This window comes from Spinacia oleracea, chromosome 3 (genome assembly GCF_020520425.1).
Source record: "Spinacia oleracea cultivar Varoflay chromosome 3, BTI_SOV_V1, whole genome shotgun sequence".
NCBI lineage: Eukaryota > Viridiplantae > Streptophyta > Magnoliopsida > Caryophyllales > Amaranthaceae > Spinacia > Spinacia oleracea.
In genome coordinates this window covers 22,054,510-22,077,553 of record NC_079489.1, presented here as the reverse complement: position 1 = coordinate 22,077,553, position 23,044 = coordinate 22,054,510, and the positions used below count along the sequence as shown (strand labels likewise).

Genomic DNA, 23,044 nt, shown 5'->3' with positions numbered 1-23,044 from the left:
TATGCTTCGTATAAATTCAAATATTATATTAGCGTTTATTGTATTTAAATTTTTTTATAAATAAATGGTTTGATAATAACGGGACGGAAGAAGTATGAGTAAGGTAGGTTTACCCGAAAATAAATAAATAAATAAATAAAAACTTGTATAAAGGTAAGCCAAATCGCCAATGCCTATATAAACCTTGAAACCCCCTATTTTGAACTTTATTCATAAACCCTAAAAAGTAGTGAAAAGTTGAGGAAGATGGGCGGCAAGAAGCACAAAAAGAAGACATTCACAACCCCAAAGAAAACACACCATGAGAAGAAGAAAGAGCCTCTTTCCATCCTCAAGCTCTACAAAGTCGATGATGATTCTGGAAACGTTGAGAAGTTACGGAAGGAGTGCCCTTCTCCTCAATGCGGTGCTGGTTCTTTCATGGCGTCTCACTCCGACCGCCTTACTTGCGGCAAGTGCGGTTTGACTTATATTTCTAATGTCAATTCTGAGCTTCTGGCTGGAGTTTGAGATCAATTTCTTGTTTTTGTTATGATTTTATTAATAGATTTATAGTTAATACTTTCGGCAATGACTTTTAATTGTGTTGTAAGTTGATGGCAATATATATTATGAGCATCGAATTACTTAACAGTCAATTGCCAAACAATGCCATGTATTTGTGATTGTTGCATTGATCAAACAAAATTCATGTTTAATATTTATCACTATAATTTGCAAATCTGCGGCAGTTGTGTGCACCATGAAATCAATCGAATGATCTTCAACCTTTTTCAAAGCCCAAAAATTTAGAGGTAAAGAGAGCATTAGTTGGAGAGCAAGTCTCGCTGGTAAAGAAAAATCAAAAATTGATAAATCCTGTATTATCTCCAGCAAAACAAAGAAACAAATTGTTGTTAAACGATACAATTTCGTATGTTACACAGTATGTATGATCGAACAATCCAATTACCCACTCAAGGTACAGCAGACACCAAGACCAATAACTTCCTGATAAAAAGAATCAACAAAGAACGGTCTTCCCTCAGCTCAAATATAGATAAATTTAAATATATATACAGGAATAGCAGAGTAGGGGATCAGTTGATCACAATAAAATTTCCGGAAAGAAGCTTTGTAAGATTGAAATAAGCTGTGGAGGTAGAGACTGTTTTTGTATAAGACTTTGATGATGGTTCTTCAGTAGGGATTGCAGAATTATATGTGGATCAAGCTCTTCAAGTGAACCTGCATAAATCACAAAACAGAATCAAAATCAACAAATCGGTAGCTTGAGCCTTGAGGATGTCTATCAGCTTAATCACTTTGTTAAAAAGAAGAGAGCCTATGTTATTAAACTCGACCCTCAGGGATAGTTGCTATATGAATACATATTCGAGTGTCTAGCTTGTCATGGTCGAATATAGGATATGAGGATACCATTCTGAATTTCAACACAGGTACTAGTATATGACATTCAGGAAAATTTAAAGAACCAAGTATTGATAAAGGTCAATAAATCTAAATACTATGTATAAGTACATGAAACTAATTTTATTAGGGAAATAGGGGCCAAAACACAACAAATTAATACGGGTTTATGTTACTTTATTTTCTAAAACCTTTTGGATGCACCCACATTTTTACTACTCTAACTCAAGACTGCAACGGTGCAACCCCTTAAAGCAGAGAGCTATCGCCTTTGTGGAGGCCCATAAAGAAGGTCTGCTCCATGTAGGTAAATTGTAATCTGCCAAACAGACTAGACTTTTTTTGTCTACCCTCTCACCCTCTTCCGTATCGACTTATGTTTCAAACAGACGTGAATTGGCCAATTGTAACTTCAGGAGGCAAGTATGGAATCCATATCCATATCCTTCATGTGTCATGTCGACACAAATGTGGCAGCAAAAATGCCAAGTTGGAGTAACATACAGGAGACTCTGTAACTGATTTTGCTGAAAAAACCTCAAAAAACAAAGTTCACATAATCTCAAATCGAACTAAAGTAGATTAAGAATTCCTTAGGTTTGTTTTCGATTTTTCATAATCCAACTATCATCCGTACATCTAGCATCTTCAAGATTTTGCCTTTGCACTGGCATAAAAACTCTGTCCATTATATCTCCACATGAACGTTCCATCTTTGTTTAGTCCATCAGGTGTCATCCTTAACTACTTCCTCCATACCTCAGTGTTTGCAGTTTAATAATAAGAAATGGTCAAATTAGCATCAAATCACTACGGAGTTTTGTAAAAGGTGAAAATGAATATCCGAGTATTAAATATCTTAGAAATTGAATTCTTGCAAACATTTTGGTAAATCCCAATGGAATAACATGCAAAAACTATGGGAAATTTTCTGTACTTATATGGCAATGTTCTTTAAATAAGAAAGTGTTTCAGAGGTTTAAGGAGTAGATGCCTAACCCAATTCAGGTTCTTCATCAAAATCCTCCGAGTCCCCTTCTTCAGCAAGAGCTCCATTTTCCAAAGCCGCTGCAGCCTCGGCATACCTCTTCAGAAACTCTTCTTCTGTTTCTTCATGTACGTCATCATCATCATCAGAGTCCTGATTTCAACAGACAGAATAAAACAAATAAATAAAGGCTGGAGAACATGAATTACCCAGCTCCAAAATTAAAAGTCCTGATTTCATGTGCTGTTTAATCAAAAGTCCCAACTCCAAAATTACCCAGCTGCATTCCCTTGATAAAGCTGCACTAATACTACATACTTTTATGGTATATGATTTATCTTTTCTTGAATTCTGTTTCATTGTCCAGTTGCCAGTTTGCCACAATAGTTGTTCCAATTTCAATTATGGAAACCGCACCTCTGAATCTGATGTAAGCAACAAGAACAGCTAGAGTGGAAAATAAAAGAGAAGCAACTAGGTGTCAAACCTCATCGTCATCATCATCAGTTTCCTCTTCCTCTTCATTTTCAGTTTCTTCAGCATCTTCAATTTCTTCATCTGAGACATTTGCTTCCTGAACTTCTTTCAATCGTGCAAATGCTTCCAAGAGTGAACTAAAGCATTTCCATAACAAGTCACCAGTTGGGCTTCCCTTGATTAATAACTGCTCAACCACCTTGGCAAGAGTGATAACTGAAATGAAGGAGGCGGTAGTTAAGATTTGATTAGCATGAAATTTGCACAGTGGAATCACAATGAAACTTGCTGGCATTTCTCAAGTGGGTCCTTCCTTCAGGGAAAGAGAAAGGGGAGGGGGGGGGGGGGGGGGGATTTAGTATGTCATTTCATGCTCAAGTATGTAGCTAGTATCTTGAATAGGGGATAAGCCCAAAAAATAATCAGGGCGTGTAGAAAATTATTTGAAATTTTTTACTCAACAATCTAACAGAATTGAATGCCCCTTGAGTCCTCACTGAGCTATGAAAACACATGTAAATACATTGATAAAATCAAGCACATGAATCGAATGGTAAATAGCCAAATAGGTTCCAAGAAGCCTATACCAACATATAGAGCTGGAGCGACTTTTATCTAACTACTTACTTAACTGCATATTGATTAGCCCCGGATGTATGAACAGCTGAGCCCGTGTCCAATACTCTACATTGAGAAGATTTTGTTGCATTTCAACAAGAAACTAGTACGCATCCAAACTTATTGCCAATGGTGGAATTATACTGGGTTAGTTCATGTGTTGGTGGTGGTTTTACTGTTGTATGGAACGATGCCTAGCTTAGCTTACTCTTAAACAAGACCAATAATTATGTGCAAGTAAAAGGTCCATCTGCACAATGGGAGTCAATCCATTCTCCACAAATCTAAGCCATAACTGAACTATGAACATTAAAGGATAAGACTTATCTCTGTTATAAAGATAGAACAATAAAAACTTGGTAATTCAGAATCATAAAATCATTTGAAGCACCAAGAAAATCCAGGCAGAAGATCTGCTCTCACTGGTTAAGAAGAGCAGAAACTAGAACCATTGACTTTAAGTTATATGAGTCACACAGGTACTATTGGTGATCAGCATTCTGTACAACCACATTCTAGCACGTTAAATAAGTGAACAGACGGAGAGGGATATACTCAACAAGCATGATCTGAAGCAGAGGGAGGGATATACTCAACAAGCATGATCTGAAGCAGAGAGAGGGAGAGAGAGAAAGAGGAAACCCACCAACTAATTTAATTTCTGACTCTGTTAAAGCATTTGGCCTGAATGAAATAGAGGAAATGGAGTTCACAGCAGATACCCAGACCACGAAACCACCATTTTCAACTTTTTCTAGTATTGTCTGGACAGTATCAGGATAATACAAATAACATGATGATACTGCAAGCAACAATGGTTTCCAAAGTGCACAAGGTTTAGTTTGAACCTCCTTGAATGTAGATGCTGCAGCCTGACTAAAAGCAACAACCAACGAATGTCGGACTTCCTCTGTACCAGAAGAATAACATGGCAAGTGAAGAAGGGTATGGACACATGCACAAGCCCTTGATGCTGCAGAAGGATACTGTGACATGGCGTTGCAGATAAATGTTGCAATATTTTCAATAAGAGACTTTTCTGGTACAGGAGGAGCTGGTGGTGAAGGCATCTTAGCAATGAAATATTTTGGCAGGCCAAAGTTTTTCTCTAGACTAACAACCTCCTTAATGCAGTCGAAGATAGCCAAATCCTCCACCTCTTCCCAACCATGCCAATCTGCAATGAGTTCAGTCCAAACTGACAATAATTCTGATACCTTGAGTTCCAGAAGAGTATCGTTGCTAGTACTGGACCGGATAATGAACCAAAGCATTGTTGATGCATCATCAATGCATGACTGTGGTAAAGTATCATCATCATCCTAACAATATCACCACTAGAAAAATGAATAAACCTTGTTGACATTTGAATAACAAAATCAGGAAATGCAGGCTTTGCAGCTGAATTAAATCCTTGCCGAGTTGCAAAAAGTTTAAGAAAACAAAAAATCAAGGAAGATTCAAATTAAATGGTCCGGCCAAGAAAAATTACTATGTAATCACACTCTTGGAGTACTTAGACTTGCTATAGGGGTTTAAAATAGGAAATTTTCCAAGTGTGATTGTCACCCAGGCATTGGTAAAAGAGCAGTGAAATACTCTAACCAGTAACCACAAAAGACGACTATGAGGATTCACCAGACAAAATCGGTAACTGTTAACTACATTCTATACAAGTAGTCAATAGAACCCAGTTAACTCTTGGTCCAAGTCAAGGAATTTACTAATTGAATTACTTTTTTACAGAAGAATTCTGAAGGAAAATTTTATGCTTTTTCTCATCTGCTTCGCAAGTGGAGGAGTTTAAGAAAATACATGAAGCTCACAAAAAAGCCATGCTCCATCTTGTACTTTAAAGTGAACTTAGACAAATGACAATAAGTGGCTAATGCATACTGATCATATCTATTGAGCTGAGAAGACCCATAGCTATTACAGCATCATAAGACATCAACTTCAGGAGATAATATTTAGAGAGGCATAAAGGACATTGACTAGAAAAAAGAGTGAACAAAGAAGCACTTGCAGGTAAAGAATGCACAGGTGAACATGAAAAGATTTATGCAGCATATTTGCAGGCAATTGCTGCAACTAGTTGATATTTTGATGAATTACTCAAACAAAATCTAAAAACAAGGCTTATATTAATTTGACCTCACCATTATTTCCTTGGTTACAAGCCATGCGTTTTGCAAGAGAGCAGAAAAGGCTCTAGACATAGTTTTCTGATCAGAAGCCCACTTTCCACTAAAGTGGTCTTGTTCCTTTTCTTCAGGTACTGTGTCTTGCCAAGATTTTGCCATTACAGCTAGTGCTGCAAAGCCCTGTACAACTGCCTGACATAGATAAGAAAGGTAGGATTGTTACTAACACCGCATAAGAAATTGTACCAACAGATAAAACAAAGTCTAAATAAAAGAAATCAACATTGTTTTTAGAAAAATGTGAGATCAACGCCCGACAGGCAAGTGGAAACCAATGTTGTCAAATTTGAGATTCTACTTTGTATTACGCCTGATCAAGACGAGCTAGAACCCAATCTGAACTTAAATTGGAGAAAGAAAATATGGGCTTCGAGCAACTGTATTTTAGGCACAATTTGTATTTTTAGGCTATTTATGGTCTAGAGACGAAAAGCCAGAAAGATGGGTCTGACACAGGACTGCCCGGAACCTCAATTTTTTGGGCAAAGACTGGTGTGGGCCGAGTGTTTACCAAGCACACAGTATGCTTCAGTATGCTGTATGAGTATGGGTACGCAATTCGCTACCTAATTATGTTAAAGAAGTCCAAAGTGTTCTACAATACTAATACGCAGTACATAATACAGGTGTACTCAATACGTAAGGTAAATGAGTGTATTAGGTAACAGTGTAACACTGGGCCCGACCTTTGCTCACCACTACTTTGGATCAGAAGGGGCTTTTAGGATTATCATAGGATCATACGATCCTACAAATTAGCTAAATTAATGAACCATACCCGGGCCATGCTTGGATTGTGGGTAATGTATTAAGGGGGTTAATAAAAGTCAAACTAGGAAATATAAGTGATTAGTGGCGTCAAAGGAGATAAGGTGGTGACAAATGAAATAAGGTAGTGGTGGCATGAGGAAAAGAGAGAGATGGGGAATTATTACCCTCACATTGAGGGTAATAGTTACCCACCCTAACTGTAGGATAACAAATCCTCAAAATGAAGGTAATAGTTCCCCCTACTTCACCTCTCACCACGCCATTACTACACAATCTCCCTCGCCAGTCGCCATTACACAATCACTACCTCATCCTTCCTTACAATTACTTATTCTCTTTCATTCTTTAGTTTGACTTTTATTACCCTCTTAATACATTAACCCCAATTCCACTTCGCATGCCCTTAGGCTCAATTCTCCACACCCAATATTAAATAAGTTGTTTTAAGCAAAATTAAGTTAAGTTAAAAAATTACAAGTTCAGAAAAATGAGTTAACTAAATAAATAAGCTACGTTAAGCAGAAGTTCAGCAAAAATAAGTTAGATTCCGCAAAAATAAGTTCAGCAAAAGTGCAAAACTAAGTATTTTGGAGAACAAAGCCTAAATGTGTCAACTATTTATTTATTTTTCAGTAAAACAACATTGAAAATATATAGTACATATTGCTTATTTATTTTCTTTTGTAAGCAGTTTGTTAGTCTCGAGGAAGGAGCAAAGGAGAGAGACAAATAAAAAATGTTTTAGGAGGCATGGTTCTTCATTATGTATTTTAGCCTTTTAGGGTCAAAGAGCTTAAATTTTCTTTATCATGCCCATTAAAAGAATATTTTATCGGCAATTGTTTACGGGTTGTTGAAATCGTTTGCAATTTTAATAACACTAGACTTTAGCCCGTGCGATGCACGGTTTCTATTAAATTGTTACGTTAAAATAAAACTCCTACATGTATCAACTGCTATATGTTATATATTAGATTAAATTGATTTTTTTTATTTTGGATTGAATTTCATTTTAGATTTATTTTTTAGTTATTATACTGTTTGATTTTGGATGAAATTGTATATAAGGTAATAATTATTTAATAAAAATATTTACGTGGCACCTACTTATTTTTCTACGTGGCATTCAACTTTTTAATTCAAAAATAATTTTAAGTCTTATTTTTCATTGGCTGAAACCATTAGATTTCCTACGTGGCGCTCTAATATTGGATTAATGTTTGATTTGGGATTGAATTTTATTTTAGATTAGTGTTTGATTTTGGATGAATTTTATTTTAGATTTATTTTTTAATTATTAGAGCGTTTGATTTTGGATGAAATTGTATATATTAGGAATTAATTAATTAATTTAAATATCTACGTGGCACCTAATTAATTATCTACGTGGCACTCGATTTGGCTATCATGTATCACCTAAGATTTTTCATAAGACAAATCCATGCACCAACTGAATGTCTTAGGAGGCTGGGACTATATAAATAATATCAACCATAACATCTTTTTAGTCACATATATACAAGTGAAACCATTCCTATTTATTTGTCCTCCCATTTTATAATATCATGTGCGATCTTGTTATATAACCTACTAATATAATATCATGTGGAAGTAAAAAAACAATCACATTTTATGCCATAAATTCTAGTGAATCTATACTACTCCCTCCGTTCTTGAATGTTAGTCCTCTTTCCGTATTGAGTTGTTTTTTTCTTTAGTCTTTTTTAGAATATTTTCTCATTTGTCCAATATTTATCCCCATTATACCCTTATAAATTATCAAATGGCCAACTTGTTTATATCCAAGTAAACTTTTATCCCCATTAAACATTTAAACCCCTAGATTATTTCTCTTTCCTACCCACATGGGTTAGATTCTATTGAGATTCATGTGAAAAGTGTACTTATGTTTGATTGTCTTAACTACGTTGCATGAAAACGACTATTTTCTGTGATCTGCCGTTTCGGAAACGTTTCGGAAACGGGAAACACCGAACGACATAAAAACGTATCCTCTGATGGCGAAACGTTTCCCCAATTTACCAGACATAGAAACGCAGAGGGATACGTTATTTGGCTTACAAAACCACGTTTCCAACATGAAGACCATGGAAGCTCGTTGGAAGGGGAAGAAGGTACGACAAAGTGGAACCACTCAAATGGAACCAGGGAAGGGTTGGAGAATAGGGACCACAGTCCACTGCTATTTTTTTTTGATAAAGTAAGACCACCCAAATTTACTCTATATTTATGAAATTGTGACTAATATAGTAGGACCACCAAAATGTACTATGTATTTGTGACTAATTAGGCTTGGAGCATTTGTTTATTTTTGGTTTGAAAAGGAAAGTAATCCGTATTTTATTTAATTTTGTGCGAGAAATTATTTATTTACTCCCTCCGTCTTAGAATACTCGTTACACTTTCCTTTTTGATCCGTCTCAGATTAGTCGTTACACAATTTTTTTCCAACCCATTTTAGGAAAGTTTTTATTATATTTTAATAGATGTCCCTTTCTCACTTTGCCCACCACACAAATGTTTTAATTTCAACTCTCATCTCCTTTAATATAAAAATATTATACATTCTCTTTCCTCTAATACTAAAATATCCCACTAACTTCCATCACATCTACTTTTTAATAAAATAATAATTGATAACCACACTACTACTTATCGCATTAAACTGTGTGCCCATGAGAGTGTAACGACTATTCTGGGACGGAGGGAGTAATTTTTATTTTTATTAATTAAATCCGTGTCCCCGTTTCCTACAGTTTAAGAATTTGTCGTTTCTCCGCTTTCCCATTTCACCGTATCCGTTTCCGTTTTTTGTTTCCGTGCAACCTAATGTCTAAGATTCCAAAGGTGCTAACATTTAAGAACACAGGGAGTACTATTTTAAAACATGAAAAAGTGCAATTGCCATGTGTCCAAACCTAACAGACTCGGCCTACAGTAGAGTTTTACTAAAAACTCAAGTTCCTCCTTTTATATTTCATTTTTTCTTTTAAATATCATCATCTTTTCCTCTCCGATCATATTGTTATTTTTATTATTAACCATCATGTTTTTTCATTCTTTCTTTTATTAGTTTCACATTCTAATTTTGATTTTTGTATCAAACTTCATATTCATTTCTACTGTTGTTTCAACATTTTCGTTTTTTATTCCTCTTCTCCTTTATTACATAAAATTATGACCATTGTTTTTAATTAAGAGAGAACTCGTGTATAGCACGAAAAAAAAAACTACTCCCTCCGTTCTTTTTAAAGTGTTACACTTCCCTATATCGGCCGTACATATTTAAGTGTTACACTTCCATAAACCGAAGGTGCAACACTAATTAGTTGCACGTCTCTCTTCTCTTGATCCCTACTCTCAATTATACTTATCTTTATTTCTCTCTCATGTTCCCCACACTTACTCACACTATCTTTTTCTTACAATAAATAATTCACCAGCTACCAATTTCTTACAACAAAAAGTTAACCCACTACCCCACTTGCCTATTATTTATCAAATTCAACTCAAACTTCCTAAGACTATGAGTTGGTCAAAGTATAACACTTACAAAAAACGGGAGTAAGTAGTTCCCTTTACTTCTTTTCTTCCCCTTGTATTATTTGCATTTTACAACAACATTTATCAAAAGAAATTTATACTTCTTTAGACTTTTGACTTCACCTGTTCACTGTAACTCTCCAAAAATAATATGAATGTTTATAAAATTATTTTGAGATAACGAGTATAAAGCAAGTGTTACCCCGAACGTGGAACGGTAAGGCGTTCCACGACTCGGGTCTGTCATCCCAAATGGCGGAACTTTGTCGTGAATGAGGCAAACCCGCTCTACAGTCCAACATATCGCGTGGAAGAAAGGAGAGAGAAAGAATGTTATGTGCTCGTTAATGGGGTTGGGAAAAAGAAAAGGAAAACTTTTTAGCTCATCTTACTTTACCACTGTGAATCTGTCATCATAATATCTATACCTAAAATTAGAAAAAACTTATTTTATAAACAAGTTGTCATCCATTAATAATTCTTATCTTTAAAGTAGAAAAACTTATCTTATTTCACCAAAACCCTTTGTGATTCAATGTACTTTGTGTAACTCCCTATGTCTCTGCTGATATTAATACGGATTCATGGGATTGAATGATGTATCACTTTTTTATTTTCTTAAAAATACTTACTCCCTTCGTTCTTGAATGTTAGTCCCTTTTAGAATCTAAGACAATTCAAATAAATACACATGTCACATGAATTTCAATAGAATTTAACCCATGTGGGTAGGAGAGAGAAATAATTAAAGGGTTTATTGGGGATCAATATGGAAAAATGACTAACATTCAAGAACAGAGAGAGTAAATAAATTCAACACAAAAACATTATTACAAAAAAGAAAAAAAAAACATCTTTCCGAGAACTCTAGAGGCAGCGTTCCCGTATTCGTGTAACATTGTACAAACTATATTCGTCACATTCATATGATCACCTTAGAAGGGAGAAGAGAAAGCCTATCATGCAAATGATAGATTACTACAAATGATGATTGACAAGGCACCAACTTGGGCAACATCAACATGACATGTAAGCCCAGAGAAAGATAAGGAGGTTAAATTAAAATGGGCCGCCGGAGGACCAAATGAGATGCCAATATCAATTCTACTTGAAAGGAAAATTTGGTGCTCATGTGAAGGAAAGAATAAAAAAATGCAAATATTTGTTGCATTACTAGTTGCCACATAATTCCTCGACCACCATCCCCCAAAGAAAAATAAAGCACACCGTCTGTTCTTTATTTATTACAACGCTTATATTTTGGAAAGTTTTGCAATTATTCCAAAAATTTCTATTCGTGGGAAGTATTCACACTATATTACAATTCTTCCCCTACCCAACCCAATTGTTCATTTTCATTTCTCTCTCTTCTCTTTTCTAATCACATGGGTTTTTTACTTTTTCGGTACAAAAGTATCCCTTTTGCTTTTTTCTTAAACTTTCTGCCACTATCAACTTGCAAATGTTGAAATAAATTAAGAACAGAGGAAGTACAGTTTTTCTTCATTCTTAACCTACTGAGGCGAAAATAGAAACTAAACAAGGTACTTCTCAATTCCATCCTCTTGACATAATCGGGGTTGCATTGTTCTCAAATACAAATAGATCAAGAAACATAATGCAGAGGAAGGAAACTACTCCCACCGTCCCTTTTTATTCTTTACGTATTCCGCTTTGGGCGTTCCCTATAACTCTTTATGTTTAGAATATCTTTTTCAATATTCCACAAAAGAATGTGCCCAAATTTAATAAAATACTCAAAAATTGAGTTCACCTCACCATTCCTCATTTTCTCGCTCCACTCACCTCGTTTAATTAATGAGAAAACCAGAATTTTATTATTATTTAACTACAAAATTAGAGGAATTAAAGCTCTTTTTTATTTTGCTTAAATTCGCGTGCCTAATACCAAACGTAAAGAATAAAAAGGGACGGAGGGAGTAGTACTTACTTGAGGCCATGGCTCTAGATTGGACGGCATATACTTGGCAATTGCATCAACTAACTGTGATACAACAAAAGGTATATGAACTGCTACATCTTTATCGCCAGCCTCCACCACAGAGCTAAGAAGTTGAAATAACATGGCAATCTCCTCTTCTTCGTTACCAATTCTACCAACTACTACTTGGAGAAGAGGTAACCAGTCAGGTGGCAAGAATTCACTCTGCGAAGTATTGAAAAATTATTAAAGAATAAAGGCTAAGCATTGAAAAATAATCAGTCAAAGGAATTACTTCTAGAAGCTTGATCATTGCCCCAGCAGCACTTGCTCGCACAGGATAACAAGAAACATCTTCACAATCAGGTTTGGTTAGTGCTTCTAGCAATGCAGAATATACATCAGCTATCATATCCTGTAAACCATAGAGCCCACAAAAGACAATCACAAAGACAAGTTCAAGATCTTAAGTATCCGTCAGATAAATAGAGGAAGCAACAAACAATTTACCACTGTGACCACACAAAATAATATGTAACACAAAAAATACTAACTTTAGGGAGACAGGATGGAAGCTCTCCGAGTATCCAGTTCGCTGCAGCAAGCAGATACGGTTGGGTTATGGAGACCTTGTACAGCGGTAGCACTCGATTTCTAATTAGGGTTGCTGTGTGTTCAGGTTTCTGTTCCCCTAAGAACTGTAAAGAAAGAGGTTAAAACTATCATAAAAAAATTCTTACACATCACAACTGATAGGCGAAGAAGGGCGACGTTCTTACATCCTGTAGAGCTCCATATCCCACGAGAACTCCATAATAACTGCGATTGGCATGGAAAAACATGTAACAAAACCAATGTAGCGTAACTACGTACAATTTATCCGATACAGATAGTTTGTACAAACATTGAGAAAAGATAGGTACCGATATAATTATACTGTCAGAAGTATCATAGGAACAATACCATGGCAACACCCTACATAGTCAAACAATAGAGAACCAAATAGACAGGGCACTGGAAAGAGCTTCAAAATCGTAGACTGCCAAACAAGGGTGGTACTAAGGAACTTACGTATTTGATATACTAGTGTCAGAAGCATTTGCATTGCTAGGAACTGGAAACTTTGACAGAAAAGGAAGCACTATTAATTCTCCAACTGAACAGCGCTGGTGTTTTCCCTTTTTTTGACCTTTTTTGCGCTTTAAAGATGACACAGAACTGTGACAATTAGTCACCACTGGAGGCCCCTGCAAGAATTAAGAGATGAGATGCTGTTTCTGATCTGTGATTTTGACTCTTGAACAACTGAGAAACCGGATTACATTTCCTTCCACAAAACACAAAGAAAATATCCATTCTGACCTTTGACATAGAAATGACACCAAGTAAATTCATAGCACTCTTTCTGGCTGAAAATAAATCCTCTCTCCATCCAGATATTTCTTCCTAAAAGCCACTTCAAGCCATCAGCACAAAATCTAGTGAAGCTAAGCAAAACTTTCAAAAAATTGCCGGATCCCATACCAGATCAGATGGTAAATTCTTGCTTATGAACTCATCTGCATCTTCTTCCCACTCCAAGGTATCCTAACACAAGTACAAATTGTTAAATGGTGAAGTATCAGAAAAGACAGAAGATTAGGGTGGAAGCTATAAGAATTTGCATGATAGGGGTTGGCACCTTGGCTAAATTCTGTGATTTGATTCTCGAATCAAACTCATAATATAAATTCAGCACACAATTATTTCATAGCCATGATTATTGTAGTTGTTACTTTGTTACATGACATACCTTTGCATTCATCATGAGCGCTGGAAAAATAGCAAAGTCCAACAATGATGAAAAATGGGGTGAAACTAATCTCCATCCCTGCTTTCAAAAGACACTATCAGAATACTGTAGGCAGATGTAACTAAAATCTCGGATACAGCCAAAAGAAACATAATAGCCAACATAATGTAATTAAGACATTGAAGATAAACTGCAACATATGTTCTCTATGACCAATTCTTATGATAACCAAACAATTCTTGAGTAACATAAAAGATAGAAAACTACTGGGCCAGTCTCCAGGATGTGAGAAATGACATCAAAGGCCAATGAGATGATCCTCTCTGACGAGCAGTCCAGCTTCTGCATAAGTTGTCAAATAAACAATTTCCACTTCAGAAAAAATAGTATGATAAATCACCAATACTACTATAAAAAGTACCAAGCACGCTAATCTTGGAACATTTTAAACCCCTGCCCTAGCATGGATTGTTAGAATTTAAAGAAAAAAAAGAGCTTAGTAACAGGGACTATAAATGATTGGCAGGACATCAGTGATAAGCATTTGGGTTGTAGCAAAGCTACCAATATTAAACAAGAAATGCAGGTCCGACAGGAGGGAGGTAGTCTCTTAACTTTAAAGTAAAATCCCAGACAGGAACTAAATGTTGATCGAATTGTAAAACAGACAAATCTACAGTTTCGGTACTCATAACAAGTATGGTAGCTTACATTGATTGCGATCCCGGATCAGGAAAATAGAATAAACAACTGCCTGAAGAAAACTATGTGACTTCTCTTAAACTGCCTGAAGAAAACTGTATTTCATCTATACGATATAAATATAGTGTCAATTTTTATTTTGGATCCTAACAAGCACTTAGTGCCATAAGGAATGGAACTTGGGGTGAAAGGGTGTTTGGGGAATAATAATCTCTAATATATAAGCCAAATTTTGAGCACTTTGGTGCCCACATAAAATATTGATAATACCTTTACTTAATATTTAAATAGTTAAAAACATTTATTAAGTGTGGAACATTGCTTGCATATAAAACCTGATTTTTGAAAATGTATATACGCATCGTGTGTAACTAATGCTATATTAATTACGGTTTTTTCATGAAATGCCTCCGAGGTTTCGCGAAATACACCAAATACCCTTCTAGTTTTCAAAATACATAAACTACCCGTATTTTTTAAGAAATGCACCAAATACCCAAATTTTAGATGGTCTGTTAGTGCTCCGTTAGTCACAAATTTTGATTTTCACCAAATATATCGGTTCTTAAACTTATTGCACCAAAAACACCTATTTAAAACTTAATTCACCAACTACCCCTATGTTCAGAAATGCATCCACCCATCTCACCTAAGCCCACCACCGGCCCACCATAGACCCACCATCCACGCCAGGCATATAACAGTTTTGAACACCATCCTTTTCTTCCATTACATTCTTAACATCCATTAAATCCTTTTCTTCTCTCTCTTCCCTCCCGTTCTCTTGTCTTCCCTCTGTTAGAATTTTGAACACCATCGAGCAACATCAATAGCAAATCAATGGCGGATTTTGTTTAAACCAGTTTGACTCATCATCATTATCGTTGTCACTTTTCCATGACTGCATTGAAAGATGCTTTTGGATTTGATTATGTTCAATTACCTAATCAAAATAATATCTGAAAAATTAAGAGTCTGGAGTATTTTTCAGTTAAGAAAAAAAAATTGAGTATTAGTTCGATCTGAATTGTAGATTCCATACAGAAAGTCTGGGCTGGCTTTGAGACCATCATGATTGATGCGATCTTCTGGCTCAAATTCCTCGTCATTGTTATCCTTGAGAAGAGAAGTGGTGATTGTGGTTGATGTAGGTTGGGTTTCGCCGATGTGGGCAATTCGATGGTTAGGAAATGTATTGTATTGATGGGATTTTAGTGGAGGAGGAGAGAGAATGTGAATGGTGGTGGATCAGTGCGAAGAATGTGAATGGGCTTTTGATGGGTGTTTCAAAAAAAGTTGGAATGAGAGAGGAATGGGTGGTTTCGATGGCTGGCAGTGCGAAGAAAGAGGAATAGGTGGTTTCGGTGGTTATTGATGGTGGGGGGTGGTAGTGATTGAGCTGAGTATGTATGTAGGGCGCATGCGGTCGTCGGCGAGGAGGATTGAGGCCGACGGTGGTGTTCGAGGGGAGGTAGGAGAGAGAAGAAGGTTAAAATGGTGGTTGGGGAAATGGGTGAGTTTATTGGGCCATTTTTAACCATTTTAGAACATAGGGATAGTTGGTGAATTAAGTTTTTAAATAGGTATATTCGGTGCAATAAGTTTAAGAATTCGTGTATTTGGTGAAAATTAAGTTTATGACTAACGGGGCACTGGCCGTCTAAAATTTGGGTATTTGGTACATTCCTGGAAAAATAGGGGTAATTTATGTATTTTGAAAACTTGAAGAGTATTTGGTACATTTCGCAAAACCTCGGGAGCATTTTATGAAAATACCGTATTAATTATTCTAAGTAGCTCAGTTTCCTAATTCGGATGAATGAGATATCAATATATCATAGTTCACCGAACGTGATTAAAGATTGGCAAACCTGAAGCAGATGTATCTTTTGCAATCCAAGGAAGGATCCTCCTTTGATTGCAAAAGATACATCCGCGTCAGGTGACTCAACCAGTATGGACCTGAAATAGTCGATCTTCTATTAACAGATTCACACAAAACCAAAACCACCATGTACACCATTATCACTTTTTTACAAACAAGAATTACAGACATAAGATAATGCTTACAATGATGAAGAACGTTATCCGTATTATTAACTGCAGAGGATATAAAGAAACAGATATGTGAAGTACATACGCTAATATTGGTGCTACATCTGGCAATACGTAGAACACATTTCATAATATCAGGCATCAACCTGAAACCGAGGGAAAATAATGTCAACACAAGTCAGGAAACTGGAAAGTCTACAAAAACACACTGAAATCACAACTAACTTACCTATCAGAATATTTTCTATGCCGAGTAACAAGAGCACAAAAAATAAGCAAGATCCTTTTCCCAGTTTTTAGTCTCACTTGCTGACTGCCTTCCAAAGATACTGAATCCTCCAGACTTAATGAGTCCAAAATTCCACATAGGTTACCAGATAAAGTAGGCAGCAGAGGCGCAATAGAAGCCGGCATATATGACCTTACCTAAAAATCCAGATTACAATCAGCAATTACAAGTAAATTGACATAAGATCTTAAAACATAAGTTTATATACGAAGTAATATATTCTTTCAAAACTGAAAGGAAGCAACATTAAGCCACAATTCATAAAAGTATAACGAGAGGAGACGAAAAAGGTAAGGAAGCAAAATATCTACATTAACATGTCATTTTCATACAACTTAGGTCTGTTATTTGAGACTCAAACACCAAAATTTTAGGAGATACCATCAAACGTCAAATGATCACATTGATAGAGATGTTATATCACTTACAGTAAAGTATATGCATTTGCACACAATGAGAAGGATATTCTCCGTCTCAATGTTTAAACTCCCTTTAATAGCTAAAGCCTGAAAGATAAGATACCACTATTAGAGTATTAGGCATTAAAAGCACAAAGCGACAGAGCAAGGACAAATGGAGAACAGCAATTTGAAGCAATTAACCTTTTCGGTAAAACCATGGAATATAGCCAACAAAGGTACCAAAATATCATTGCCAATTTGCTCCAGCTGTGGTGGGACTGGTTCCTTCGCAACTTTTGGGTTCAAGAAGTACTGGACAATATTACAACTGAAATTTAAACAGTAAATTCGAGAAAAGGAACAATAGTTCCCACATACTCTAGATAGAAATTATATAATCCAATCCTAAATAATTAAATTACTACTCCATATAAAATTTAAGAACAAATTATTGTAAACTAGTGTTTTGTTCTCTTCACCATAGTTTTGATGAACTGAACTTATTTTTTCTTAACTTTTGCTTTACTTGACTTAATTTGTTTTGATAAATTGAACTTATTTCTGTTGAACTTATCTTTGCTGAACTTAACTTATTTTAAAAAGTTGAGGAGAAAAGAGCCTCGAGGGGCATAGAGAAACAAGTACTGATGAGTTAAAATCATACAACTTGATAGCGGTGTTCTATAAAGTCAAACAAGACAATATTCACTATCCATGAGATTCTGCATCTAAAGACCTACGGAGTACTACCATTATCTACAAATGACAGCAATGGAAATGTATCATACACAATTACACATAGTTACCTGGAAGGGTCTAAGTAATGCTTGAAGAGCTTTGAGCGCGTTAATTGTTATCAACCCACAATTTGCATTTCCATTAATAATGTCACTATTTTGGATCGCATAACGAATTTGGGGCACAAGTTCAGGCCATGAATTAGTCTTTACAAATTCAGCGTCAACAACAAAACTTAACTGCGGGTCGAAAATCAATATTCAATCAATTGTAATTTCCATACAATCAGAAACCAAAAAGTATTTAGGAAATTCTGAATTCAGTTAAAAAAATTAGGTTACCGGCTTACCGCTTCAACCAAGACTCTAAGAACCGGAAATTCCGCTCGTAGCAATGATTCCAGTAGCCTCTCCTTAAATTCCTTACTAAAAGAACCAGATTGACCTTCACCGTGAACATTTCGTCTAATCAAGTTCTTAACATAAGTAGCAGCAGCTACTTTTTGACCTTGATTCCCATCTCCTACACCGTTAATAAAGTTCAAAATTTCAAATTTCAGAATTGCAATTACAAATTCAACTAATCAAATGCAGGAAATAAATTGAAATACTGAAATGAGTTACCGTTGACAAGGAAGAGGAGAGAGAAAGGGAAATCGGAGGCGACCGAAAGAAGATCGAGTTCCTGGGTCGCATTGTGTCTAACTTCGCCGTCGGAATTTAGGGTTTCATTAAGCAGCTGAGCGATACGAAGGGTGTCCGCCATTGATGAAGAGAAACCCTAGCTTAGGGGTGATGGGAGTTGGGGTTTTGCAGTTGGGAGGAGGAAGAGGAGTGAAAAAGGAGGTAATAGGCGGGAAAATGAAGACCTGTTAATAAAGTACCCCAGAGCTTTTTAACCGGGAAATACAGCGTTTCAACGTCAAATATCGTTAATTCGTTGGTCAATTCTAGTCTTCTAGGCCATGTTCTACTCCGTGAAGTCTGTTGTAAGGTAGTTTGTGTATCAAATGAATATAAGTGATTCTTATTGGTATCAATTAATGTCGTTATTGGTCTGATACTAGTGTGGTATATCAATATATCGCTAAGAAGTATACGAGCCATTTGCATTATTGGTATTAATAAATTGTTGTATTCGGTAATTTGTGCCCAAATTAGCCACAAGCCACTCGACGTTTAGAATGTTCTACTTGGCACAATCCATTTTCATTAAACGTTTACGTTTTTTTTTTTTTTTTTTTAGAAACAAACATTTGAAAAAGTTTGATTTAAATCAAGGTCGGTTAAGACTCTGTGCAACCTGTTACTCAATACAGGATCTCCGAAACTTTGAAGGCCCAATTTTGAATCCTAATTAATTAAATTATTTATTTTCTAAAGTTGTGCGGCCTGTGCTTCTTCCATCAATGTGCTACATGCCTAAATCACTCAAGACGTTCCTAATTTCTATTTTACTTAGCATTTTAACATTCTTTCAATTTCCATAAGTGAATTATAATTTTCAAACCTTTCCTATTTCATTCACTTTAAATCTTTAATCTCTCATTTATATATTTTATATTTAACCAAATTTATAATTGACACTCTTACCTCAGCTCCCTCTGAGAGGTAGTGCAACATTTGCAACCCTTTTCAACTCCAGTTTGGTAAAATAATCTAAAACAACTAATATCCATTCATGTTTCCAGCTTCGATCTTGATTGTTTTGTTCTAAACTAGAGAATTGATTATAAGTATGATGAAATATTGGATTAAGTATGTTATAATCTGTGGGTGAGCGATGTCTTCTGTTTATTTATATGCTTAATTGCTTCTAACAGCAATAAGTGCCTCTAGTGTTAATAAATGCATATTATAGATTTATACTCCGTAGCTCTACACAGCCCAATTGGATATACCTTTTAACTTATTACAAGTAGGGTACGTGTATAAGTACACGACATCGGCAACTGGTCGCATGTTACGACCTTTATCATTTTCGATCCCTATTAGTGTACCAAATTTCTCAATTAGAAATTGATACAACTTTCTTTGATTTGATGGATTAATAGTTCCTATTTTCAGGTTGATATTAGAAATTGATACAACTTTCTTTATAATATAAATGTATTTGAAGCTTACAAGTTACAAATTGACTTATTGAATCTATTTCTACTAACTGAATAATTGATGAACGTTGTGCTGCCATCAAATTATCCAGAAAGTGGCCTTAGATTGTAATAGATGTTGCGGCTACTTTACGAAACTTGAAGAACTTGAATCATGACTCTATTTTTTAGCCCATAGATTGAGATGTTACTAGTAGAGAGAGTTAAGAAAATTGTGGAATTAAAATGACTCTATTTTTTAGCCCATAGATTGAGATGTTACTAGTAGAGAGAGTTAAGAAAATGATGTGGCTAGGATTGAATCTTCCAAGTCCACGAGGTTCATAAGTTCATTTGTGAAGTATACTGGAGATAAAAGCTACTACCACTTTACCAGGGTTGCACTTGCTGGAGATAAAAGCTTATATACATATTTGATATATGCTAGGCTCATTAGAAGTTTTCTTGTAGTGAATTTGTCTTTTAGAATGCGCAATTCCCTTTTATTTTTGTCTTACTTTTTTATTCTTTGATTTTAATGTATGATTGTAACATACTTGGTACATCTTTGCAGAAACAAAAAGCATCCATATATTATATATACATGAAAGTAAAAGAGCAAGTTCAAGAAGCTAGAAGATCTGATCATGAAACTGCTTGCAGACTTGTTGATTTATTAAAGAGGGGAAGCAAAAGCAAGAAAATGTGGGTTGGACTCTAAAATTGTCATGTCTTTCTCCTCCAGGTTTATACATGCCTCCACCATTCCATCACCAGTTATAGGATGAGTAAAATCAGTGAGTATGATAAGATTTCTAAACATAGCAAGAGGTTGTCTGCCATCATCGTGAACAACCCGAACTGGCTTTCCAAACCCAAAGTCTGTCTCCTTAAAACTCGTATTGCACAAACTGGTTAGCCGATATTGACCTTCACAAAACTCAATTGGACTGCTAATTTCAGCTTTCCTATCTGACAACAAAGCGTCCACTCTGTTTTCCCCTTGATAAACTGTAGCAATTTTGTGTTGAACGTTGGATAAGGATAAATGGATCTTCTCAACCATCACTTGAAGTCTACTGCTTTTGTCGGTTGTTGCTCTTACACTTGGGATGAAAAGGTTACCCATTGATTCCTTAGGGAGTGGCGGGCTCAACCAATGTCGCATGCCTACAGCAAAAAACAGCTCTGTGTGTTCAACCTCTGTTGTTAAATTATGTGTAGCAGCAGCAAAGGCTTGCTCCCAGATGAACCCGGCCAAAGCCTCAAATCGAGTGGGTTTAGGAACCCGTTCACTTGTGGCCTGAGCCTTTAGGTCTCTTATAGAACCTTGGCTGAATACGAAACTCTTGATCATAATGCTTGGATCTGATTGCATAGTTGATGGAACCATACTGAGATCAGGCACAAAGTCCTGATCAATTTTTGGAAGAGGGGGGAATGCGTTGACTGTGGCCTCAAAATTAGGGTGGACTAGGTCCGTAAGGCGGTTGCTAGCAAGGGCAGCCCAATGGCTAAGGAAGGTTGCTGAAGAGTTTGCGTCTAAAAATTTGTGGAGCATGTAGGTGCCAATTACAACCCCACCACAAAGGAAAACGTTGATTTGAATAGCTAAAGGGATGAGTTCAGGAGAAGGGAGAAACTTGGTAAACGACTTCTGTTTTTGAGGTGATGTTAAGAAGACAGAGAGAGGGCAATTGACTTTTGTTTCTGTGAAGGGTACGCCTTCATCATTACAAGAAATGATAGACTCGTCATGTACACGGCCTGAGAGAGGGTAGAAATAGTCAAGTGATTGGCTAAGAGAAAGTTTAAGGGCGTTTATATCAACACTTTGCGGTGTTGGGGCGGAGTAGAATAGAAGCAATGGTACTGGTGGAACCAAAGGGAAGATTTGATCGAGGAGGGAAAGGGTGAAAGTTGTGGGATGAGAGGGTGGTGGAAGTGATGGTTTTACCATTTCTTTTGATATTATTTTCACTTCTACTTGGAGTTCCTCCTCCATTGTAGCCTTTGAATTGTATCAACAAAGAATTACTTGTAAAAAGAAAAGGAACAAGGATTAAAGAGTCTTTCTAGCTTGTTTTCCTTTTTCAATTTCTTCCTAGCGATTTTATAGAATTCATGCTATATGCAGCCTCATTAAACTAATAATCCTTGTTTGTTGTTGGAAACTATTAAGTAAAAGAAGTTGGTATGTTGTGGACCGTCTTTTTTTCAACTGTACTATTGTAGTATAAAGAGATGGCTAACGCAATAACGCGTACTCCGATCCGTATCACTCTTTCTATTTTACTTAATGTACTAGTTTTGAAGTTCGTACGGTGCACGGCAAAAAACAATAGTTAAAACGAAAATACAATGACTTATACTTTATACAGGAGTATAAGTTTATAAAACCCTCTTAGGCGAGATAAAAAATGACCGATGCAAATAAATTATACTAAAAAGTCACAAAATAAAATACCCTGTCATATATAATTCTTCAAACAAAAAAAAAGAAGCATCATAATCATATGGTAAACTCGGACGGTGCATCCAAGATGTATTCATGTCATAAGTCTCTGTTAAGATCTGACCCATGAAACATCACGTGTGAGAGTACCACATTGATAAAAGAGAGGAGAGTTAAACACTTAATAAAGCCAAGGGGCTACTCCCCTTATTGCCATATGGTTTTAAGGTACGGTCTTGTTAAGTGGACTCTCTCTTGGTGACAGGTGTGGCCCAGGCCCGTATTTAACAGTCTCTAACTTGAAGTATTCAACAGGATCACCAATTGAAACAAAATAATTCAACAAACCTAAAACTACACGTTAGTTTGAAATATTTTCTTAATGGGTTTTTGTAGGACAATATAATTGAAGAAGAACTATACTAAACTCTATTCTCCAGTCATCTTTTATCTTTTTTATTTAGATTAAATTTACTTTGGTTCTATCTTTTTTATTTAGATTAAATTTACCTTGGCTTTATCTTTTTTATTTAGATTAAATTTTCTTTG

At 35.8% G+C, this 23,044-nt stretch overlaps 2 protein-coding genes across 4 annotated transcripts; both read right to left on the bottom strand.

Annotated features, from left to right (window-relative positions):
- Positions 1-831: 831 nt before the first annotated feature.
- LOC110791109 (importin beta-like SAD2 homolog) lies at positions 832-18,835 on the bottom strand. 3 transcript variants are annotated; one of them, XM_056839921.1, is made up of 21 exons: positions 18,575-18,830; positions 18,301-18,473; positions 18,020-18,190; positions 17,415-17,525; positions 17,241-17,336; positions 16,753-16,949; positions 16,609-16,669; positions 14,034-14,108; positions 13,767-13,844; positions 13,499-13,561; positions 13,337-13,420; positions 13,046-13,221; positions 12,754-12,793; positions 12,529-12,672; positions 12,270-12,389; positions 11,984-12,199; positions 5,653-5,829; positions 4,140-4,815; positions 2,886-3,091; positions 2,410-2,551; positions 832-1,227 (listed from the first exon to the last, which is right to left on the bottom strand). In XM_056839921.1, exons 1-21 carry the CDS (start codon positions 18,714-18,716, stop codon positions 1,088-1,090), a joined length of 3,288 nt encoding a protein of 1,095 aa, XP_056695899.1. In that variant the 5' UTR covers positions 18,717-18,830; the 3' UTR covers positions 832-1,087. The 3 variants fall into 3 exon arrangements, with proteins under 3 accessions (XP_056695899.1, XP_021851556.1, XP_056695900.1); XM_021995864.2 differs by having other exon boundaries at positions 17,241-17,318; XM_056839922.1 differs by lacking the exons at positions 832-1,227; positions 2,410-2,551 and having other exon boundaries at positions 2,909-3,091; positions 4,342-4,815; positions 18,575-18,835.
- Positions 18,836-20,716: 1,881 nt separating this feature from the next.
- Positions 20,717-22,045, bottom strand: LOC110791100 (stemmadenine O-acetyltransferase-like). Its single transcript, XM_021995855.2, has one exon. The coding sequence runs from the start codon at positions 22,043-22,045 to the stop codon at positions 20,717-20,719; it is 1,329 nt and encodes a 442-aa protein (XP_021851547.1).
- Positions 22,046-23,044: the final 999 nt, after the last annotated feature.

Bases quoted from the DNA above. Each gene is read 5' to 3' on its own strand.
- LOC110791109 (XM_056839921.1), bottom strand. From the start codon at position 18,716: ATGGCGGACACCCTTCGTATCGCTCAGCTGCTTAATGAAACCCTAAAT. The intron at 17,337-17,414 runs GTTAATTGCTTC...ATACTCTAATAG, and splicing joins TCCATGGTTTTACCGAAAAG to TGGTATCTTATCTTTCAGGC. The intron at 16,950-17,240 runs GTAAGTGATATA...CTGGATTTTTAG, and splicing joins GCAAATGCATATACTTTACT to GTAAGGTCATATATGCCGGC.
- LOC110791100 (XM_021995855.2), bottom strand. From the start codon at position 22,045: ATGGAGGAGGAACTCCAAGTAGAAGTGAAAATAATATCAAAAGAAATG.